The 21,593-nt window shown below is 41.9% G+C and overlaps 1 protein-coding gene and 1 long non-coding RNA gene across 3 annotated transcripts; one reads left to right on the forward strand and one right to left on the reverse strand.

The window, feature by feature from the left end:
- The first annotated feature begins 1,856 nt into the window (after positions 1 to 1,856).
- LOC117541570 lies at positions 1,857 to 15,372 on the forward strand. 2 transcript variants are annotated; one of them, XR_004568326.1, is made up of 3 exons: positions 1,857 to 2,108; positions 2,699 to 2,806; positions 15,064 to 15,372. It is a non-coding gene; the product is annotated as an uncharacterized LOC117541570 (long non-coding RNA). The 2 variants fall into 2 exon arrangements; XR_004568327.1 differs by lacking the exon at positions 15,064 to 15,372 and adding an exon at positions 3,301 to 3,918.
- Positions 15,373 to 15,882: 510 nt separating this feature from the next.
- Positions 15,883 to 20,881, reverse strand: LOC117541557. Its single transcript, XM_034208760.1, has 11 exons — positions 20,836 to 20,881; positions 20,461 to 20,587; positions 19,952 to 20,159; positions 19,743 to 19,869; positions 19,251 to 19,549; positions 19,003 to 19,093; positions 18,796 to 18,912; positions 18,602 to 18,671; positions 18,246 to 18,503; positions 17,839 to 18,010; positions 15,883 to 16,031 (listed from the first exon to the last, which is right to left on the reverse strand). The coding sequence occupies exons 3-11, from the start codon at positions 20,137 to 20,139 to the stop codon at positions 15,998 to 16,000; spliced, it is 1,356 nt and encodes a 451-aa protein (XP_034064651.1). The 5' UTR covers positions 20,140 to 20,159; positions 20,461 to 20,587; positions 20,836 to 20,881; the 3' UTR covers positions 15,883 to 15,997.
- Positions 20,882 to 21,593: the final 712 nt, after the last annotated feature.

Raw genomic sequence — 21,593 nt, forward strand, 5'->3', positions numbered from 1 at the left:
GTTTTATGACCATTCAAAGCCAAGTTTGCTGGCCCGTACACTGTTGAGAGTAAAGTGTCAGATCAAAATTACTTGATTGCAACTCCAAATCGGAGGAAGTTGTCTCAACTGTGTCACGTCAACCTCCTGAAACCGTACTATGTTCGTGATACCGTTGGGGATAGCTTCATGACTAAAAAGTTGGGTGTGGGCCCAGTGGTGTAGCTGTGGGTGGGCCCGGGTGGGCCTGGGCCCACCCACATGCACGTCTGGCCCACCCACAGCCAATCAGCGCTTCATAGCGCAGAGCCGGGAAGCCCAGAAGGATGTGCCACAAACTGCAGTTCATCTAGTGGCCGCCGGATGGATGCAAAAAGGAGCAATTCCCATAGACCCCCATGTTAAAATGCCCAACTTTATAGCAGAAATAAACATGTTTCTAGCCTGGATCCAATAAAACTTATTCCGGATATAGTTAGATTCCACCTTCATGACAATGGAATAGGGACTGCCTATTTTTACCGTGAGTTTTTATAGTAAGTAAAGTAACTTTTGCCGTGAGTGAATGAGCGAGGGAGCGGGGCAGTTTACACACACGCAGCTGCTCCATGCAGCAACACACACACACACACACACGGAGGAGATGGCGGAGAGAACGCGCTCCGAGGTGTGGTTAAACTATAGCCGTGTCGATGTGGAAAATACTCGTTACCAAAAGTGGAATAAGAGTTTAGCATGTAAGGGCGGTAACACGAGCAATTTGTCTAAACATTTATCAAAAGTGCTCCACATTCAGACGGAGAAATGCACCGGGTTCGACTGTCTTTCTAGCAGCTCTGTAGCTCCATCCACGAGTAACGTTTACACGTCAGGTGTTATGTATGCTAGCAGCAACACACAGAGTTAACTACATGATACAAACATGGGTTAATGATTAGAGGAAACTGAGTTATTTATTTTGTTAAAGTTTCAGCTATTCTGTTTACAATTCTGTCATCAGATTATTTAATACGATTTGTTAAAACATTGTTGTTTCTTTTGATGTGAAATATTATTTATTTAATTGAAATAAAAAGCAATGTTAATTTTGTTCACAATTTGTTTAGTTAGTTTACTTTATTTTTTTCTCCAAAAGAACCGATAAAAGTAGGTGTTAAAGGACCGGATCGATAAGACATAGACATAGAAATACTTTATTGTCATTTCAACAAGACACAGAGTGTACTATTAAAACGTACTGGTTTACAGGAACAGGATAATATAAAAACTTGCTAAAATTGTACATATAAATAAATAATAGTGACGTGGTGCTGATAAAATTAAAGATAAAGTGTGCGTTTAAAATATAAAGACTTACTATAGCCTACATATAAATAAAATAGACATATTATATAACAAGTGCTCTTTACACAGCGTAATGTAATCTCTGTGTTACTGGTCTACTTGCTGTTCAGCAGTCTGATGGCATGGGGGAAAAAGCTATTGCAGAATCTGGCTGTTCTGCTCTTAATGCTGCGGAACCTCTTGCCGGAGTGGAGCAGGGAGAACAGAGCATGGTGAGGATGAGTGGGGTCTTTAAACATGTTCTGGGCTTTTGTCAGGCAGCGTTTCTGAGCGGTGTCTCTGATGGGAGGGAGAGAAACTCCGATGATCTTCTCTGCTGTCCTAACCACTCTCTGCAGAGACTTCCAGTCTTTGGCGTTGCAGTCTCTCGACCAGATGGAGATGCCGCTGGTCAGCACGCTCTCTATGGTGCTTCTGTAGAACGTGGTGAGGATGGGAGGGGAGAGCTGTGCAGGAAGTGTAGGCGCTGCTGTGCCTTCTTAAATAGTGATGTCGTGTGAGTGGACCAGGTCAGACTGCTTGTGATATGTGTGACCCACACAAAGTGTGTGATCACAATTGTATGTTTATATTTAATATCATTTTATATTACCTGTTTAACAATGGACAGCAGGGGGCAGTAGATGGCAGAGTAACACTGCCGTAAAGGGGTTTGTTATTATTTACGCGTCTACCGTAACATGTCTGACGTGATGACGGAGCTGTCGTTAGCTTGCCATTCTGGCAAGATCCGCCAAACGAGCAGTAAAAGGAATTCTCTGCTCATAATTTCTCGTGTTTTACAGGTCAGTAATGTGTACAGATTGTCACAAATGTTATAAATCACAATGTCTTAAGTTTGAAGTGGTGTTTAGATGTTGTTTATTATGTTTAATGCCGTGTAGAAGACCACCTCGTGGTGGCTGTGTGTGTATGTATATAATGGCGGTCGCTAGTGATACAAGTGAATTGTTTATAGCTAAGAAGTGTTTTAGGTGTGTTTTGTATGGTCTATGGGTGCTATGGTCAGTCATAATTTAATTATTATAAATGCGTGTTGCTTGATGCTAATGCTAGCATATATTAGACCAATGCTAATACTTTGCCTGAAAAGGTAATTAACAGTGTTTGAATACAGCACCAATATCTGTTTTGAAGCAGTACATGCTTATTTGGAGTCATGATGTTAATGACACTTGGTTATACACAAATGTGTTTATTTTTGAATACTTCAAGCATACAAGTATATTTTGAAGACATGAACATGTGTTTATATTGAGAGCAGTAAAGGGCAAGGACAATTGTGTTTTGTGCCAATTGTTAATAAAATTCTGGCAAGATCCTCCAAACGAGCAGTAAAAGGAATTCTCTGCTCATAATTTCTCGTGTTTTACAGGAAATACTATCTGTCATCGCGCCCTGCATAGCGGGGCCTGTTACATATGCACCCCCGGGAACTTGGTGCTGTCTGTAGTCTTCACTGCTGTGCCGTTGATGTGGAGTGGTGGGTAACAGTGCTTTTTGTTCCTGAAGTCGACAATGATCTCTTGTTTTATCGACATTCAGGATCAGGTTGTTGGTGTTACACCAGTCTGTCAGATGTTTCACCTCCTCCCTGTAGGCCTGTTCGTTGTTGTCCCTGATGAGTCCCACCACTGTTGTATGGTCCGTGTACTTTATGATGTGGTTGGTACTGAACCTGGAGCATAAGCATAAGCGCTAAAAGTAGTAGTACCGTTGTGTACCCTATGTGGATGTCAGTTTTACACACATTCTGAGGCCGCCGTGCCTATGTTTTTGTTTTCACTGCTAATTTATGCTTATGTTCTATTAGTGCATTCAAAAATCATTAAAATCATTAATGAAGTTTCAGCTCAGACCCCACGCTTAATATGTCTCCCCCCGGCCCACCTACATTTCTCCAGGCCCACCCACACAATAATTCCTGGCTACGCCACTGTGTGGGCCCCATAATGATGGTTGATTCTGTGCTTTCAGATCGAGGGTTGGCTGAGGAGTGTGATGTTAAGGCACCAGATGAACCTGTTATGTCTGGTAGGCTGAGGAATTCGGAGTCGTTATGCCAATTGGATCGCTTGTTGAGTCACTTACCGGCAGCACAGAGAGATGAATTGGCGGCTTTAATCGGGAAGTTTGTGGTACTGTTCGGCGATACGCCATCGCGCACAACTCTCGTGGAGCATGATATCGACGTGGGGGACAGTCCTCCAATTAAGCAGCGATTTTATCGTTGTAGGGTGCTGGAGGCTGAGGTCCAGTACATGTTGGACAATCAGATTGCAGTACAGTCGTTCTCCAGTTGGGCGTCTGCTGGTTGGCAAATCAGATGGGTCTCCGCGGTTTTGTAACGACTATCGTAAGGTTAATAAGGTGACAAACAGATTCTTACCCGTTGCCACGGATGGAGGACTGTATTGACTTGGTGGGCTCTGCTAGATTCGTCAGTAAATTCGACTTGTTAAAGGGGTACTGGCAAGTTCCTTTGACATGTTAACTGTGTTCTTATTCTCAGCGTCCAGGAAAGACCAATTGTTAACTGTGTTCTTATTCTCAGCGTCCAGGAAAGAGAAGCTTAAAAAGGAGACTAAATGGAGTCTCTGGAGGTTCAAAATTGGTACTTTAATTAATAAAAAAGGTAAAGTCACAAACAGGATATGGTTCGACAGGAGAGAAAGTCTGCAGCTTCCTCTCCCCGGTGCTGGCCGTGCATCAGAGTCCTGCATCGGTCCTTTTTTGCGGGTACCCGACGGGTGACACGCAAAAAAGGTGATTCGCGGGTGGTATTTTTTCAAACGCTTTTTTCCGGGTTCGGTTCTGGGTAAAACAAAGATGATGCGGGTCGGGTCGCGGGTATTGCATAATAAATATATTAAAATAATAATAAATTAGTTTAATGTTTAAAATCCTCAGACCTCTCCCCCGCGGGACCGCGCATAATCATAACCTCTGCAGCGCATCAATCTGCTGCTGTGCGCGCCACATTCGAAATGGCTGAGGTGAAGCTCTCTAGCGGAGAATACAGCATTTTCAATAACACTTCCTCAAGAGCGAAATCCAACGTCTGGGAGGCTTTTGGTTCCTAGATGGAGGAAATAACCAACATCCCACGCTTTCTGAGACAAATATGAAACTGCGTGTGTTAATACTTGCACGTTTTCACTGCTCATAGGCTATGCGGGTTCGGGTCGGGTTGCGGATCTTGTGCCGACGGGTCGGGTCGGGTTGCGGAACTAATTGGCAATATGTGCGGGTAGCGGGGCGGGTTCGGTATTGCACGTCGCGGGTGCGGGGCGGGAGCGGGTCTTGAAAATCAGACCCGTGCAGGACTCTGCCGTGCATAAGAGCTTACAAGCATTCGTCCTTCCCGCTTGCTCGCTGTTCGCTCCTCCTCTCTGTGAGCTGTAGTGACGTAAGGGACTTCCCCCTCTCGTTCGTCTGTGTCCGATATCGCGTTAAACAGGATTTCGACATTTTACATTCATTGCTTACTTCCACATGCCTTTTCTCCTCCTTATCTCTTTCATAACTTTATATGTAATACATGTTAACGGCGTCAATAGCCACTTTAATGATACTAATGGGCGGTAGTCCCGGATGTCGTCATGAAGGATTTTCAGAATAAAAGCTTAACAACTGGTTGTGCACAAGAACTTCTGGTTTTTCAGTATAAAACAGCATTTAAACTGACGGTATGTTTAGGGTACATTATGCTATCAAAACATTGATTTTAATTTCTAACAGACAGCGCGTGCGCAAAAGATTTCAGCGTTTGTTACACCTTTCGGTCTGTATGAGTATACAGTGATGAGTTTTGGGCTTTGTAATGCGCCAGCGACATTTCAGCGCCTCATGAACATGGTGGTAGCTAGTGCTGTAGCGACGCGTCGACGTCGTCGACGTCTTCAAAATATCGTCGACGACATATTTACGCGTCGACGCGTCGCTACACACACGTGGGTCACCCAAAGCAACAAGCAGTTCGCAATCGCACTTCAAACACAATGGAGACTGAAACGGCTACCACCTCCTCCTCACAGGATTGCGCACGAAGCCCCCAAACGAAAACATCTCGCCCTAGGTCTTCAAAAGCATGGGAATATTTTAAAGTTAGTCCAAAACGCAAAGATATTTATATATTTATATCTCACTGAGACTGCTGCATAGCCTAGCAGAAGCAGCAGCTAGCTGTGGTGGCTACCATTAGCAGCTAGCATTTGCTCTCCGATGTTTTACATAAAATGGAATTATGGATTATAAATTCAATCATTTTTTTATACATAGACGTTAAAAACCTATGGATTAACCGATTCAGCCGCGTTTTTTCTCATTTTAATGCCATTGAACACGTCTTTTGATCAGATTGACAGCTACGGTGGTGAGACGATCTCCCTAGAAGCTCTGTGAAGGTACGTGTTGTGAGGACTGTATTTGCTTCCCCTGTCGCGAGTCCGGATCACTCAGTGATGATACTATATACCTACATAATCTGTGGAGTCTCAGCTTTAATCGGATATATTGTATGTGCAGCTACGATAAGTAATAAGGGTACTTTTATCTTGAGTTCCGTGCCAATGTCCGTTAGCATTTTTCGCTCAGGGGTCATTTAGATGCTTCTTATGAGACTTGTGTTTTGTTTTGGTAAACATGGTTTGTATCGTCAATTAGCTGAGATTATTTCCGTTAATCTGGTATAACACATTAATAGGTTCTTAAATATTAAGATCCCCTGAGACACAGTATCGTGAAAACATTTTTTTTTACATTACGTTTTTTTTACATTACGTTTTTTATGAATTGAACAACAGAAAAATAATCGTTAGATTAGTCGACTAATCGATCAAATAATCGCCCGATTAATCGTTTTCAAAATAATCGTTTCCCCCCAGCACTAGTGGTAGCAGGTCTTGAGGGGGTTGCTGTTTATCTTGACGACGTAGTGGTGTTTAGTGACACATGGGATGACCACATCAAACGCATTGGTGCTCTGTTCTGTCGCCTGGCTGAGGCGCATCTCACTGTTAACCTGGCCAAGTGTGAGTTCGCTAGGGCGACAGTGACGTACCTTGGCCGGGTGGTCGGCCAGGGACAAGTTCGTCCGGTAGACGCGAAGGTGCGGGCCGTTTTGCAGTTTCCTGTGCCCACTACTAAGAAGGAACTCATGCGGATCCTAGGTCTGGTCGGGTACTATCGCGCCTTTTGTAAGAACTTCTCCACAGTGGTTGCACGCCTGACTGATTTGCTGAAGGGTACAGTCAAGTTCATTTGGTCTGACCAGTGTCAGGTAGCGTTTGAGAATGTGAGGACCCTGTTGTGCTGTGCTCCGGTTCTCGCTGCGCCGCGCCTCGATGAGCCATTCAAACTGGAGGTTGATGCTAGCCATGTTGGGGCAGGTGCGGTTTTGCTGCAAGAGGTTGAGGGTATTGATAGGTCAGTTTGTTACTTCTCAAAGAAGTTTAATTCGTACCAACTCAATTACTCAACAATCGAAAAGGAGGCATTGGCCTTAATATGGGCCCTCCAGCACTTTGAGGTGTATGTGGGTTTGGGAGTAGCCCAGTTGTAGTTTATACCGACCATAATCCCCTTACCTGTTTCTGTTCACTTAACTGTCCGAACCGGCGGCTGATGAGGTGGGCCCTGTTCCTGCAGTCCTATAGTTTGGACATTCGGCACATTAAGGGCAAGGACAACGTTGTGGTGGATGCTCTCTCTCGTGCCCCGGTGGGGTAGGAAGTCTCTCTGGCTCTGGATATTTGGTGTTGTTTCGGGATCCCTTTGGGGCCTCTGGGGGGGGCTGTGATGCCCCTGTGGGTTCATCAGTGTAGAGGGTGTGGCTGTCCTATCTTGGCTGCATTGAACGCACTGATTGCAGTAACTCAGGGCACCTGGGACTGGTGCTCTGCAGCTATTTTAAAGCCTCTCTGCTCCTGTCTGTTCTCTCTCTCTGTTTTTTTCCTGCAGGCACCCGGCTCTGATGAGTATAAACCATGAGTTGACTTGAACAGTGTGGTGCAAATAAACACCTTTACCTACCCGTTGACATGTTGTGTCTCCTTTTTGTTGTGGCCTTTTGAGCCAGGTTGCAACAAACACGTTTAAATAAAAGGCTGGAGTGTTTCTTGCTCTGCCAGGTACAACAAGTGGGATTTATCTTTTATTACTATACTGTAGCATATCCTTTTTTATTCCCACCGTCACGGATATAATCATATTCTGCATTGAGATAAGATACATTTAATCCTTTTTTTTTGTTTTGTTTATCATAGTAAGTGCAGTCGGATTCTCAAAGCACCGCAGTCTCTTCTCCTAAATCCTTTTGAATTCTCCTATCCACGGAATGTGACAAAACGTTCCCCTCCCCCCTCTGTTAACTAAGCTTGGGCTGAAGTTGAATAGTCCATTTAGCTTAGGAACCTTCCTAACGGAGTGAAATGACCCGGAAGTCCCTCAGTGGCAGCCATGATAAGTGCCGTTCGAATTCTCTAGATCAGGGGTAACCAACAGGTCGATCGCGATCGACTGGTCAATCTTCAAAGCCTTCACTGTCGATCCCTAGCATTTAAAAAATAAATAAATAATATTTTCCAAAATACAAATATTTTCCAAAAAAAATAAAATGTTCATGCTCTGGTTGGTTGGTTGTTTAAACAAACTTTTTAGACCTAGCTCTGGTTTGTTGATTTGAATCACGCACAGGTCATTTTACAAACTCCAATTGGTTATTAGATATGTTGACGTCTATGAATTGCTGTATGCAATTGTGGGTGGGGTTAAAAATCGTATCTTAACGGTCATCTTGAGGAGTAACTTAAACTGTACCAAGTTCTGCTAATCTTTAACCAACATCGATATGGCTGAGGGTCCGGCGAAAAATAAATGAAAAACGTATTATTTCCATCCGGAATGGGAGCATGAATTTATTTTCACATCAGCGAAAGAGAAGACTATATGCCTCATACGCCAACAGGCGGTAGCCTTGGTGAAACGGGGCAACCTGGAGCGCCATCATGCGAGCACCCATGGTCAATTCAAAGACTCATATCCACTCAACAGCGCATTAAGAACCAAAATAATTGATGAACTGAAAAGAGGACTAAAAGCACAGCAGTCGCTTTTCATCACGTGCGCGTGCAAAGAGCAATGCAGCTATAGAAACGTCCCTCCGGATTAGCCCTATTTTGGCTCAGCACAAAAAACCATTTACGGATGGTGAGATGATTTAAAGAAGCAATGAGCGCCACAGCTGACGTCTTGTTTGCGGATTTCAAAAACAAAGAGGACATAAAAGCAAGGATAAAAAGTGTACCACTTGGTGCACCTACTGTAGCCAGAAGAGTTGAGTCATTGTCCGAAGATGTATCCCAGCAAGTATTAAAAGACTTGTCTCTCTCGGAATACCTTTCAGTTCAATTTGACGAGTCTACCGATGCCACAGACACAGCCCAGCTAGGTGTGTTTGTCCGAATGGTTTTCACAGATTTTACTGTCAAGGAGGCCTTTCTTGCCCTTATCCCATTGAAAGAAAGAACCAGGGGTGAGGATGTGTACAAGGCATTCAAGGACTATGTTCGTGAGTACAAGATTCCCATTCATAAAATAGTGTCCTTCACAACCGATGGGGCACCAGCGATGCTCGGTGTTCGTTCAGGATTTGTTGCGCTGTGCAGAAAAGACCCAGACTTTCCACCATTTGTAAACTATCACTGTGTGATACATCAACAGGCATTGGCAGCTAAAGCAATTGACATGTCACATGTAATGAATGTTGTTGTTAAAATTGTCAACTCAATTCGCATTCAAAGTGAAGCTCAGTTTGTGGACCACTCAGTTAAGACATGCGAGGCTGACACACTTCCCAAATCTTGAAAAGGTGTCACAAAACCTCACAGACAAAACTGCTTTCCATCCTGAACAATTCTGCGCCCATTTGAACAAATTGACATCAGAATTTGGTGCTCGATTTGTGGAGCTACAAGACATGGGGCAAGTAGTTGGTTTTGTATCAAACCCTTTCCTCAGCGTTGACATTGAACCGCTGTCAGCTGAAATGCAGGAGGTGTTAACATTACCTATGGGTGTTGACATGGAGATCATTGAAATGCAAAGCGACATTGAATTGAAGGCCAGAGCAAGAGATCAGGACTTTTGGTCACTCGTGAGTAGAGAGAGGTATCCACTGATTGTGTCATGTTCGCTTAAACTGAAGGCCTACTTTGGCTCCACATACTTATGTGAAACGGCCTTTTCACAAATGAAAATAATTAAATCCAAGTATAGAACTCATATGACTGACGCACATCTTACTGACTGCCTCCGGCTGGCAATCACTAACAATCAGCCAGATTTCAAAAGCAGTATCATTAAAGGCAGGCTGATAGAGCAACTTGAGCATTGAAAATATATTGTGCATTGAACAGAGAAACTTAATATGGATTACATTGAACTGTAGGCTAATATCTGTACATGTGAATATTACTAATTTAACTGAGAAACTAAATATAGTGCATTGAACAGATACTGTAAATATTAAGTTTGTATTGAACAGATATGCCTACCGTAAATATGAATATTGTACATTGCACAGATAACTGTGCATAACTGTGTCTTTCTTTGTGTGCATCTTTACACGTACATTGAGCCTGTTGTAACATAAATTGATTGCAAAAATAAATATGACGATGAGTAGTCTTACTCCTAAGTGGGTTTTTTGGAAGATATCGGATTGGTAGATCTCGGTTTACATTTTGGAATAAAAAGTGATCTTGGGCTTGAAAATGTTGGTTACCACTGCTCTAGATGATAGGAAAGGAGGTTTCAAACTTCCTTTATAACCTCCTTTAGCTTAGGAATCACTGGACCTCCCTCACCGAAAGGAGAGGAGAAAATGCTGTCCCACAACTGTTCTGTTCCACACAACAGTCGGCCGTTCATGGAAACAACCGATTATGACCGAGAAATTATATCATGAAAGTTACGGTGCTTATTAAGCATTTTAAAACGTATGTGGTAAGTTGCCAAAGTGCTTTGTTTTGAACGTTCATCAGTATTATAATCAAAAAGAGAAATATGAACGTTAGTTTTTACTGAAATTATCAAATAAAGTCAACATTTCACAGTCTTTACTGAGCTGTGTGGGGTTTGTTCAACTTTTAAAAGATGTTTGAATGGTGATATACACAGTGATAGATGTTAAGGACTAACGTTTATAATAAATACCTCTTGTAGGAGTTTTGAAGTTTTTACAACCCCACTCGGCTCCGCGTGTCGTTTTGACGAGTCCTGCTTAAAATCATAACAGGAAGGAAATCAGCACCCGGATACCAGTTTAAACAATAATCTGTTTTAATTATAAAAGGTAATAATGCAATGCAATATAATACATTACAATACAATATAATACAATACAATTATACTGTAATGTAAGGAGTAGGCCCACTCCTGCCCTGGTTCGCGTGCTGCGTAGATCCTTCGGTCCTGGCAGCCCGAGAAGAGAGAGCGAACGCCAGGACCCAACAGGAGATATACAAGAATAAGAAGGAGGGGTTAGGTCAGCTGGTCATCTTTTCAGGTCATCTCATTGGGAGATGCATAAGATGCTGTGTCACCGTGAATCAGCGCGTGCCAGCAGAGAACAAAACGGGCTCACTTTGCAACAAAACACATCTTATTATGTAGCTTATCACACAAGTCATAGGTTTTTCTTTATGAAAGCCATGCTTGTTGGGAATTTAACAGTCATCATCTCATGACCTCCTCAGGACCAGCTCACCAACAACGCCTAACTGTCTTCATACCCCCAGGCCATCTCTGAACTTCCATACACCCGAAGTCAGCTCACCCAGAATCAGAAGGGCCATTGTCTCTCTAATTGTGTGACTCAATTATCCTGCTCTTTTAGGAGTCTTGAAATGAACGCACATACATTTCTCTCACAAACTAACACTTAACATCCCATAGCCTATATCAGGTGACATAAAAATGAATATACCAGAATTACGCTGTATCAAACTTTTTGCCATAATACTTTACATCAATCTCCACACTCTGTACTGATTTTAAGATATTTTCATAGTTCATACAATCATACGTATTGGGATCATTTGTATTAATGTGGACCGGAGGGAGAGGGTGATGAGCATACGTTTCACTTTTCTTTTTTATTTCAATTCCAACTTTGGTCATGAAGAATATGTTTCTCTGTTGTCCACGTTCATAAAGCAACAGCATCAGAGCACGGTGCAGAGTCTCTAGATGAGTTTACAGTAGTCCCTCGTTCTTATTAAACATCCATGTTGTAGTCCGTTGTATAGAAAACTGTAGTTTCCATAGTTTCCCCACAGCAGCAGACGCACATTCATGACGTCTGCTGGCGCATCATAAACACGTCGGATAGTGAAAGTGCAGTCGGATTCTCTAAAGTACCGCAGTCTCTTCTCCTAAATCCTTTTGAATTCTCCTATCCACTATTCCTTAACCCCGTGAAGTTTCACTCAGAGGTCAAGGAATAGGAGATAGGGTTAGAATTTAGGAGCTGATTTTTTGATTATCTGACCGCAACCCAGGAGTGCTCTCTTTGTTTCAAATGATGGCCCATCGGAATGTGACAACTCTCCCTTCGCCCTTCTTCTCCATTGCCGGTATACAGTAGGTCTTGATAAATGGTATAAAACAATTAAAACATTGCAAGCTGAGGCTGTGAAAATGGTTGTAATATTATTGCCATAACAATCACAAATGTAGTTTATTCACAAATGTTGTGCAATGACAAAATCAGACAGTTATATTTAAAAATGGTCTGGCTTTAATACAAATGAAATACTGTAGGCTCGACAGCCCCCCTCAAGGTGATCAACACCTGCAGGGCAGCATTGCCGGTCTGAAAGGGTCTCTGGAATGTCAAACATTTAATTAAAGTTTTAAAAACAGTGACGGGGTCCAAACTCAGAGGTGGAAGAATTATTCTGATTATTTACCTAGGTAAAAATACATGTTAGTGTAAGTAAATGTCCTGCATTCAAAATTGTCAATTGCCCAAGTATTATCATCTGAAAGTAAAATGAATCATTATGTTATTAGTATTAAATACATATAAGTATTTTTACAACTTATATTTAGAAATACTCCGTTGTAATTATTGATGCATAAATGTGTTCATCCATTCAATGTGGCATCTGCTATAATGGGGTTAATGTATGATATTACTTAATAATACAATACATTATTAATATTATTTTTATCGCTGATCTTATTTTTGATTGTATTAATCTGTGAATTTGTGCTATCCTGTTTTTCACTCTTACCCTGTTGCTGTTTGAACAACTGAATTTCCCCACAGGGATTAATAAAGGTCCATCTTAATTTATCTTAATGTATGAGTTGATTTACTTCGATCTACTGTACTGTGTAAAAACACCCCAACAATATTACAAAAAATATAGTGCATATTAAAGCAAACTATTGTATAGGTAGGTATAAGCATAACAAATAAAGAAGTGTAAACATTTACATTATTATTATGATTTAATTAGGGCTGTCAGTCGATTAAAATATTTAATCGCGATTAATCGCATGATTGTCCATAGTTAATCGCGATTAATCGCAAATTAATCGCACATTTTTGATCTGTTCTAAATATACCTTAGAGGAATATTTTTCAAGTTTTTAATACTCTTATCAATATATGAGTGGACAAATATGCTTTATGCTAATGTTTATTATCATTTGAACAATGACAAATATTCTCATGAATATTAAACACAACAACCTCTGAACATTACAAATATTCGCCTCAATCCAACCTGGAACCTCTAATACCATACAAAGTGTGTGTGTGTGTGTGTGTGTGTGTGTGTGTGTGTGTGTGTGTGTGTGTGTGTGTGTGTGTGTGTGTGTGTGTGTGTGTGTGTGTGTGTGTGTGTGTGTGTGTGTGTGTGTGTGTGTGTGTGTGTGTGTGTGTGTGTGTGTGTGTGTGTGTGTGTGTGTGTGTGTGTGTGTGTGTGTGTGTGTGTGTGTGTGTGTGTGTGTGTGTGTGTGTGTGTGTGTGTGATGGATCGTTGGAGCTATGTGCAACTCAAGGCATATGCTCGAACGGGAGCTGCCTGGACGCTGCAATCATGTTGCGCACTATCCGTGCTGAGTGTGCTGACTTTTCGTACAATGTCCCACTGTCTGGCTTCCTGCATAAAGTCAAGTGCTCGGCGCAGTTGTGGCGAAATGTCGCTCCTCTGTTTTCATTTAAACAGCTCCTTATATCCGTTAGCGCAGCTTGCTAGCACCAGCAACAGCAACAACAATGCACGTAAGGTCTCTCTCTCGCTCGCTCGGGCCACACATACACACACCCTCCCGGTCCTCCCAATAGCCAGTTGGTGCCTGCCGGTGAACGTGGAAGTGTGGTCTGCCACAAACGGGCGGCAGGAGCGGGGCTGTCAGCATCAGCTTGTAGATGGTATTTTAAACTCGATGCGCTCTGAAACTACGGGGCGGCCGAGGAAAAAAAATACACATGCGTTAATCGTGTTAAAATAATTAGTGGCGTTAATTTTGTTTTGCGTTAACGCGTTATTAACGCGTTAACTTGACAGCCCTAGATTTAATATATAAAGACTATATATTATTGAATTACAATTAAGATAATAAGATTAGATATACTTTATTTCAGCTAAAATATTGATGTTTTTTCGTTATAGTAGCCTGTGAAAACCATAACAAATATGTGTTTAAATGCTCTTCAGAAAACCCAACTGCAGAGCTGCAAACATTACTGAAAGTCCAGGAAACAAACTGAAGAACAAAGTTCACCCATGTCTTTGTGTATTTGTGAATGAAGCGCCATCTCATGGTTAAAGAGCAACTTCCAGGTTAAAGACACCTGTGAATAAATGTGTAGGAAAATGATGAATACACTAGATTTTCAAAAAAATATACAGAAATATACACTACAGTGACAACAGGCGTCGTTTTTGTAAGAAATGTTCACTGCCGCATAAAAAAGCCTCGGCACGTGACCTCCCGCGTGTGACGTAACAAAGGGTAAACAAGGGAGAGAGCGGCCGGTGTAACGTATTAATAAACATGAATCATATATCAGGCTATAACTAAAGTAGTATTGATAATATAGTAATGTTACTGGCAGGACTGTTGATACTGATCCATAACAGAAACTAATGCGCAAGTATCAGCCATATCTCGCGTTACCTAATGCAAATCCACACTACGTTACAGTGCTGTACCGGAGGGGAGAGAGAGAGCAGGGAAGGAGGGGGGGGAAGAGCAGCGAAGGGGGGGAGAAAGATGTAATACGGTTTCCTGATAAACGTTTTGTTTTGTACGTGCTTGTGTGGGGAATGCCAGCCCATGACCTCAGCTGTGGAGAGCATGTGCTGCAGGGAGGTGGATCCCTTCTGGGCCCTGGTGGAGAACCTCACCCCCAGACCAGACATAACATGCCTGACACTGCACCCATGGCTTTGAAGCATGCTGTCTGAATCCCTTTGTGCTACAGATAGCCTACATGAACTTCAGGCAGGAGCATGGCCCGCTTCAGGCCAGCAGACATGAGTATGTTTAGATTACAATTAAAAAGATAAATACTATTCAAGATAATACAGTTGCTATTGACCCCGAGTGTTTAGCAGGTTTCAAAACCCAGAACCTGTAGATGATATACTATATAACACTTGTTGATGATGTTAACAAGGCTATCAAGTTTACCTGTAGATATTGTGTCCCTATCCCCAGGCAATACCGCTACACAGCTTACAGGCAGGTCATCCGCTGGGCCTATGGAGTTCTAGGCAGGCACATTAAGAAGCCCTTACCCTCATGTGTTGTGTCTGCCATCAGAAGACAGTTCCCAGAAGAAGGAGGAGGAATTTACAAAGGTTTTGAGTGGCCTCATTTTGGTGACGATCAATACAATTAATCACAATCATAGTGTGTTCGCACTATGTGTTCGCATACACATGCATTTCCAAACATTTTGTCTACCTATGCTGATAAATGTGGTATTTTTTTCAATTTACACAAATAAACATTGATTGATTGATAGATAGTGTCTTTTCATTAATAACCACCAAAATACGTTATTTGAACACATACAAAAATCGTATGGCCCGCCCTAATACACCAATGCAGTTTTTAAAGATATACATTTTTCAACACAATCATTTACCAAATTACACCATATCCAATCATTTTACGAGTCAGAAAATGCTATCAGTTCATTGCAGTTATTGTTTATTGAATTAGATTACCATGACCTCAACATAATTATGTAGAGTACAAGTCCACAGCCAAGAAGATGTTACTACTTCTTAGTTTTTGCAACAGTCTGTAAATATACACAACTTTATAATAAAATGCACACATTTTAAATATAAATAGAATATGTTTATATATTAATATGTTCATGTGTGGAGAATCTCACTGGACAGCAGCAAGGGAGACCTCTAAGCGAGCCAACAAGTTGGATGAAGAAGGTGTTGAAATTGCTGTGTGTAGGCATGTTTTCCTTTAGAATCTGCTGGTTTCACACTAATTTCCTGTGTTAAGATAAAGGCCAACTGCCTCATCCTTGGCGATCTCCTGGCAGGAAGTGGAAAGGGGGGCAGGGGCAGTGGAGGACAAGACTGCACTGCTCTCTCGTAGAGTCTCTGGTGACCTGGAGTAGCCCTCACTCAGAGACTCCATCAGGGCTGCAGCGTATGCTGAAGGAAGGAAACAAGTGATCACAGATGCATCACACAATAAATAATATTTAGGGACCGAGTAAAACAGTGTTGGCGCCAGAGTGGTTTCAAAACCCACCTCGGCCCCGCGTGTCGTTTGGCGAGCTGCTTGAAATCACAACAGGAAGGAAATCAGAAAACACCAGGATACCAGTTAAACAATAATCTGTTTTAATTATAAAAGGTAATAATCCAATGCAATACAATTCAATATAATACAATTAGGAGCACTCCTGCTCTGGTTTCTCGTGCTGTTGTGATCTTTCGGCCTTCGCAGCAGGAGGAAAAAGAGAACGAACCCAATACAGAGCAAGCTTATATTATACAACAAGACGGGAGGAGCTGGGTCAGGTCATCTCATTGGGAGATGCAAAAAGATGGCGTGTCGTAACGAATCAGCGCGAGCCAGCCAGATAATAAACAAGTGTCTCTGAGGTTGTAGCAAAATACATCTGGTGTCCGTTATCTCACTTTCTTGCATAGACTTTCACACACACCCTTTTCTGCACATTCCAGAGGCTTGAGCTGTGTCCAAAGAATATCCCCTTGCTCACAAAGATAATCATTTCATTTCTCATATCTCCATCGTTTGTTTACACAGACTGCTATTATTAATACAAAGTAATTAAACACACACATATACCATTCAAGATATGTAGAATAGATTTCCCTGTTTGTTGGAGATCTTAAGCAGAATATCCCCTCCCCCACCTAGTCTCCTGTCCTGCACAACTGCATCCCCCTTTTATGCAGAGTAATAAAACATGTTTAAGCTATTAAACTACTCCACAATGTTGTAGCAATTTTACCCACACACATGAAAGAATACAGCAGAGAAGTCAATAGAATGCAACCACAGGCATTGCTCAGCACAATTTAATACATACATTTTATTCAGACCTTAATTGTGTGACCCAGTTCTCAAGGCCCTTTTTATAGGTCTGCCTGTCATGCATCATTAACTACAAGAATGTAACTGCCTTCTATCTGGGGAAAATGTCCCTTGGAGTTCCCTTGTTATTTTGCAAAGACCATTGATGATTACCTAAGAAACTCATGGCCTCGAACTGCAACAAGGCTTTCTGAAAAACACTTAACGGGTAATCTTTTCACTTAAAACAGAACTCACCAGTTATACTGCACCTTACTTACTTGCAACTAGCCAAAAAACCACCCTTTTGATTATATGTAAAAGTGGAAGAAAAAGACTATTGCGCTAATCTACTTTTAAGAAAAAGGGAACATTGTTGAATATAAAAAACCTCTATATTTAAGAGGAAAAATGTACTTTGTTCCTTCAACTATTAACACACAGGAATGTATAAAACCACACATATATTAGTGATAACATGATGCAACACACCTCTTATATATCAGGTGTCATTAAAATGAATATACCAAAAATACGCTGTATCAACTTTTCACTTCAAACTTTCAAGTTACTTCAATTTTCGCACAACAGCTAACCGTATAATGGCTTCTCCTTGATAGGGCGAACTACCCAGCCATCTTTGCAGAACCTTGGGTAGCGAACTGCATAACGCACCTCACCATCACTGGTTCGAGCAACCTCTCTGCTGCTATTATGGTTAAAGTGCAGGGCTGCCATGAGAAGCCTGTAGAAAAAGCAGATTATGCCGTTCACAAGTTGTTTGTACATATGTGAATAAACTGTTTAACTGATAGCATTAGTCGGTTAAACTTCGTATTGTCCGTTAACGGTTAAATGGTTAATTATTAACATCCCTAAGCTGTACACATTCTTTCACCATCACATCATATTTACCTGCTGTACATCCCAAGGAAGGAGAACCCAGTGTGCTTTGGTGCAAAGTGGAGGATGAGGGAGTGAAATGCCTCCAGGGAATAGGTCTGATGCTGTGGAGACAACTTCCGGACATCCTTCACCAATGCTGTTCTCAAAGTCACCCTCTCCAGTTTAATGGCTGAAGTTGTTCCTGTACAAACACATATTTTGTTCTGATGTTACTAGAATTGTCTACATATGCATGTATTACCTACAATGATAAAGCACGATTGTGTGATACTATCAGGTGTTATTTATATAACGCCATGTTAATGTGTTAGCACACTTTGGGTTATATATTGATGGAGGGCTCTGGAACCAAAATAAACTAACAAGCACTTGGACGACTAAGATGTTTCAGCAACACAGTGTACAGAGTACGTTACCTGGTTCCAGACACTCCTTGTCCCTTGCTTCTCCCTCCAGAGGTGGATGTGCACAGCAGGGAAATGCAGGAGTGCCGTGTTCATGGATGTCCTGAACATGATTCACCATACTTTGCCACTTGGCTTCCATCACATCTGGATCTCCATCAGAAGTTGAAGCTGCAGTCCAGTACAGGTGATTGATGATGGCTGGCCTCCACAGCTTCAGGTCCTCACACTCCCTCTCCTTTGCAGCAGCATCCAAAGCTTTCCCTAGACCTGTTTCACAACAGAAACAAAATGTTAAAAAAGAAAATGTAATTATAAACAAATTTCAGCCTAATCAAACCTACCAACATCAAGAAACATTCTTTTACCAATATGCCAGATATCAAAGAAATGACTCGTTCCTCCTGGACACAACTCCTCCCGCACCCACTTGGCAACCTAAAGAGTGAAACACAACACCTTAATTACTTAATAACTAGTAAGAAAATGTAGTTTTTGCTGTTAATATGGTGCGCCAAGAATCTTTGTGTGTACATGTCTGTTCGTTCTTGTGTGTCTTTACCTGGCGATTTCGGTCCGTAATAATTGCTGAAACTTGCATGTGTTGCTCCTTAAGGAAGTCAATGCTGCGTTTCAGACCCTCTAGTTCACACCAGGTGCTGCTTGGGACCTCTGAGCTCTGTAAAACAACATTATGCAGTCATATCACTAACCGTGTCACATCAGACGAAAGCACATCTGATTTGTGTGACTGATAACGTTAACTTACCTGGACAAGTTGAAGATCCAAAACCTTGTTTATTCTGTCCTCGATCAAGGAGTAGGTGCCATATTTGGCACAATGGCCAGGAGAGTCTGACCTATGAGTGTCAAAAACAGTTTAATTCAGACGTTAAAGCCCAAAAAACAATGCAATGCAGTTATTGTAAGTTGCTTTGGATAAAGCTAAATGAATGTAATTGAAATATTGTTTTTGACCTCTTTTTGATATCAATAATACAAGCTGAAGTGTTCTACCTGCAGTCACCAGAGAGGATTAGCCCACCCCCCATCTCCTTCAGTTCTCGGATGATCCCAGCCTGCTCATTTTGCCAGGCCTGCACGATAGTAGGGATTGTGTACAGGCGTTGATGGCGGAAGAAGGTGCCGACACTGATGCACTGAAGCCCTAACAGTTTCAACATCCGTATTGTCTGGGTAGCCATGCAACCTGAGAAGTGGATGGCCCCACTCAGTAACAGGTTGCAGGCTGGCATGTTTCTGTACAGCATTGGCTGGTTCTGCCAAAAACGCTCATACCCACATGCTGCACATACCTAAGAGATGTGAAAAGCAGAACATTGCCAGTACAACTCTTAGTCAGTCAAAAATCAATTATACCATAAAACTAATGAAGTATAGACACAGTGAATTGATAAAACATAAAAATAAAATAAAACAAATATTTACATACAGGTTATGATACAACCTTTATTTTTACATCAGTGGAATTCACACATATCCTCTTACTTGTTGTATCTTTATATATGTTCCCTCTTGCTGCTCCACATTACCCTGGGTTTCCCCACAAGAGGAAGGGCAAATGGTGAACAAGGACATCAGCTGGGTTTGGCACACAATGAACTTGTCAGCAGCACTGAAAAAAAAAAAAACCACTTGTTATTTCTGACTGACACAATTTGGGAATACACATCATCTCAAATTAAAAGAAGCCTTACTTGAGATCAACATTAGTTCGCTGCAGGGGCTCTTTTGATGGTTCCTCGTCAGACGACTCGCTCATCATTTCCTCCTCTGGGCTCCATGGCATATCCCCAGGGTGGTCCATGGTTACAGAAGATGCCTCATCATCACTGTGTGCAGGACTGGGCAGTGGAGATTCTGTCTGACACCCCACACTGACCATCCTGGGCTGTACCTGGACAGCTAGGATAAAAATATATATATTATATAATTGTGCCTGCCATAAACAACAGCCCTGCCATACAATCTACCTTTACAAAGCTTATGTTCAGGTTTTGTTGACATTCGGGCTGAGATGTTTTAATTCATTTATATGTTAATTATTGAGGTCATAGCACGTCTCGGAGTTGTAACAGCCTGCATCATACTGAGATGTTTTTCTAATATGTTTTTAACATGTACAAAAACTATGCCGAGTCTTTACCTGTCTTTACCTTTTCTGTGTTACATTTATCTGATGAACGGTGGAAAGGTCTGAGCTTACACTGTGAGCCGCAGTGAAGCACAGATGTTGGCTGAGGAACCAGTGGAGAGACGACCTCTTGCTCTGGGTCTATAAGCCCAGCATCACTGGCTGTAGGTGAATCTGCAGTACTGTTGTCTCCCAAAGTCTTGAAAACACACACATGAAACACATGATTACACATGCAAATAAATAGCACACGCGCCATTAGCTATGCAAATAAAGTCCCCACGCCAATTCTAGCTAACATTATCCATTATGACTTAGCAAGTGGGTTTAACAAGCTAGCAACATTAACTTACAACAATAAATACTAAACACATGTTGCTTGTCATTATTGAAATCATTATACTGACTAATTTGGAAGTTAGCAAACGTTAGAAAAACAATACTTACGGTGCACAGTTCACGTGTTCGTTTTGCTGAATCTCTGACCGACGCTCCCGCGCTCTCACTCCCGCCGCTTCCGGCGGCTGCTGCTGCTCCTGCCGGAGCTGTGTGTATTGACGGAACCGCACTAGCTATCAGCCTCACACGGTCCTGGCTTCAATATCCCATACTGCACTCCCTCACATCACTTGACTCATAATCCTCCGGTCGAAAATGAGCGCCACAAACGACTGCGTTTTTCGTCACAGACGCAGCATTGAAGTTCAGTGTCTTTGTCTGCACAAAACGAACCCAGGACCAAAAGCTAGCTAGCTTTCTTTTCCTGTTAGGGAAACTGTGGACTCGATGTCCTGACAGGCTGGTGTTTGTGCAACCTGCACACACACAATACTGCACCATGATTACAAATGGTGAAATACAATGTAAAAATACCAGCTCACTAAAACACAACCGCTCAACTCAACGCAACTACTAACTATACCCGCGGTCAGAGAGCGGAGATGTTTACCCTTTGTGATGTAATATGACGCGTTTGACGTATGACCTTAAAAAAAAGCCGTTTTTTAGAGCAGAGCTCAAAATTGCTCCTTTCCCTCTGAATTCCTGCCCTTATGTCTCGTAAAACATATCAAATCCTACATTCACTTTTTTTAATTGGAATTTTCAAGCAAGTTTAAGCATAAATGTAGAAAAAAAAAAAAACCTGCAAGTTGCTCTTTAATTGGAAATCTGGCAACGCCCTCTCAGTAGTAGTGGGAGGGCTT

Source organism: Gymnodraco acuticeps, unplaced genomic scaffold (assembly GCF_902827175.1).
Source record: "Gymnodraco acuticeps unplaced genomic scaffold, fGymAcu1.1, whole genome shotgun sequence".
In the NCBI taxonomy this organism is placed as follows: domain Eukaryota; kingdom Metazoa; phylum Chordata; class Actinopteri; order Perciformes; family Bathydraconidae; genus Gymnodraco; species Gymnodraco acuticeps.

Bases quoted from the DNA above. Each gene is read 5' to 3' on its own strand.
- LOC117541557 (XM_034208760.1), bottom strand. From the start codon at position 20,139: ATGGTCAGTGTGGGGTGTCAGACAGAATCTCCACTGCCCAGTCCTGCA. The intron at 19,094-19,250 runs GTAGAACACTTC...TGACACTCATAG, and splicing joins ATCCTCTCTGGTGACTGCAG to GTCAGACTCTCCTGGCCATT. The intron at 18,913-19,002 runs GTAAGTTAACGT...GTTGTTTTACAG, and splicing joins TGGATCTTCAACTTGTCCAG to AGCTCAGAGGTCCCAAGCAG.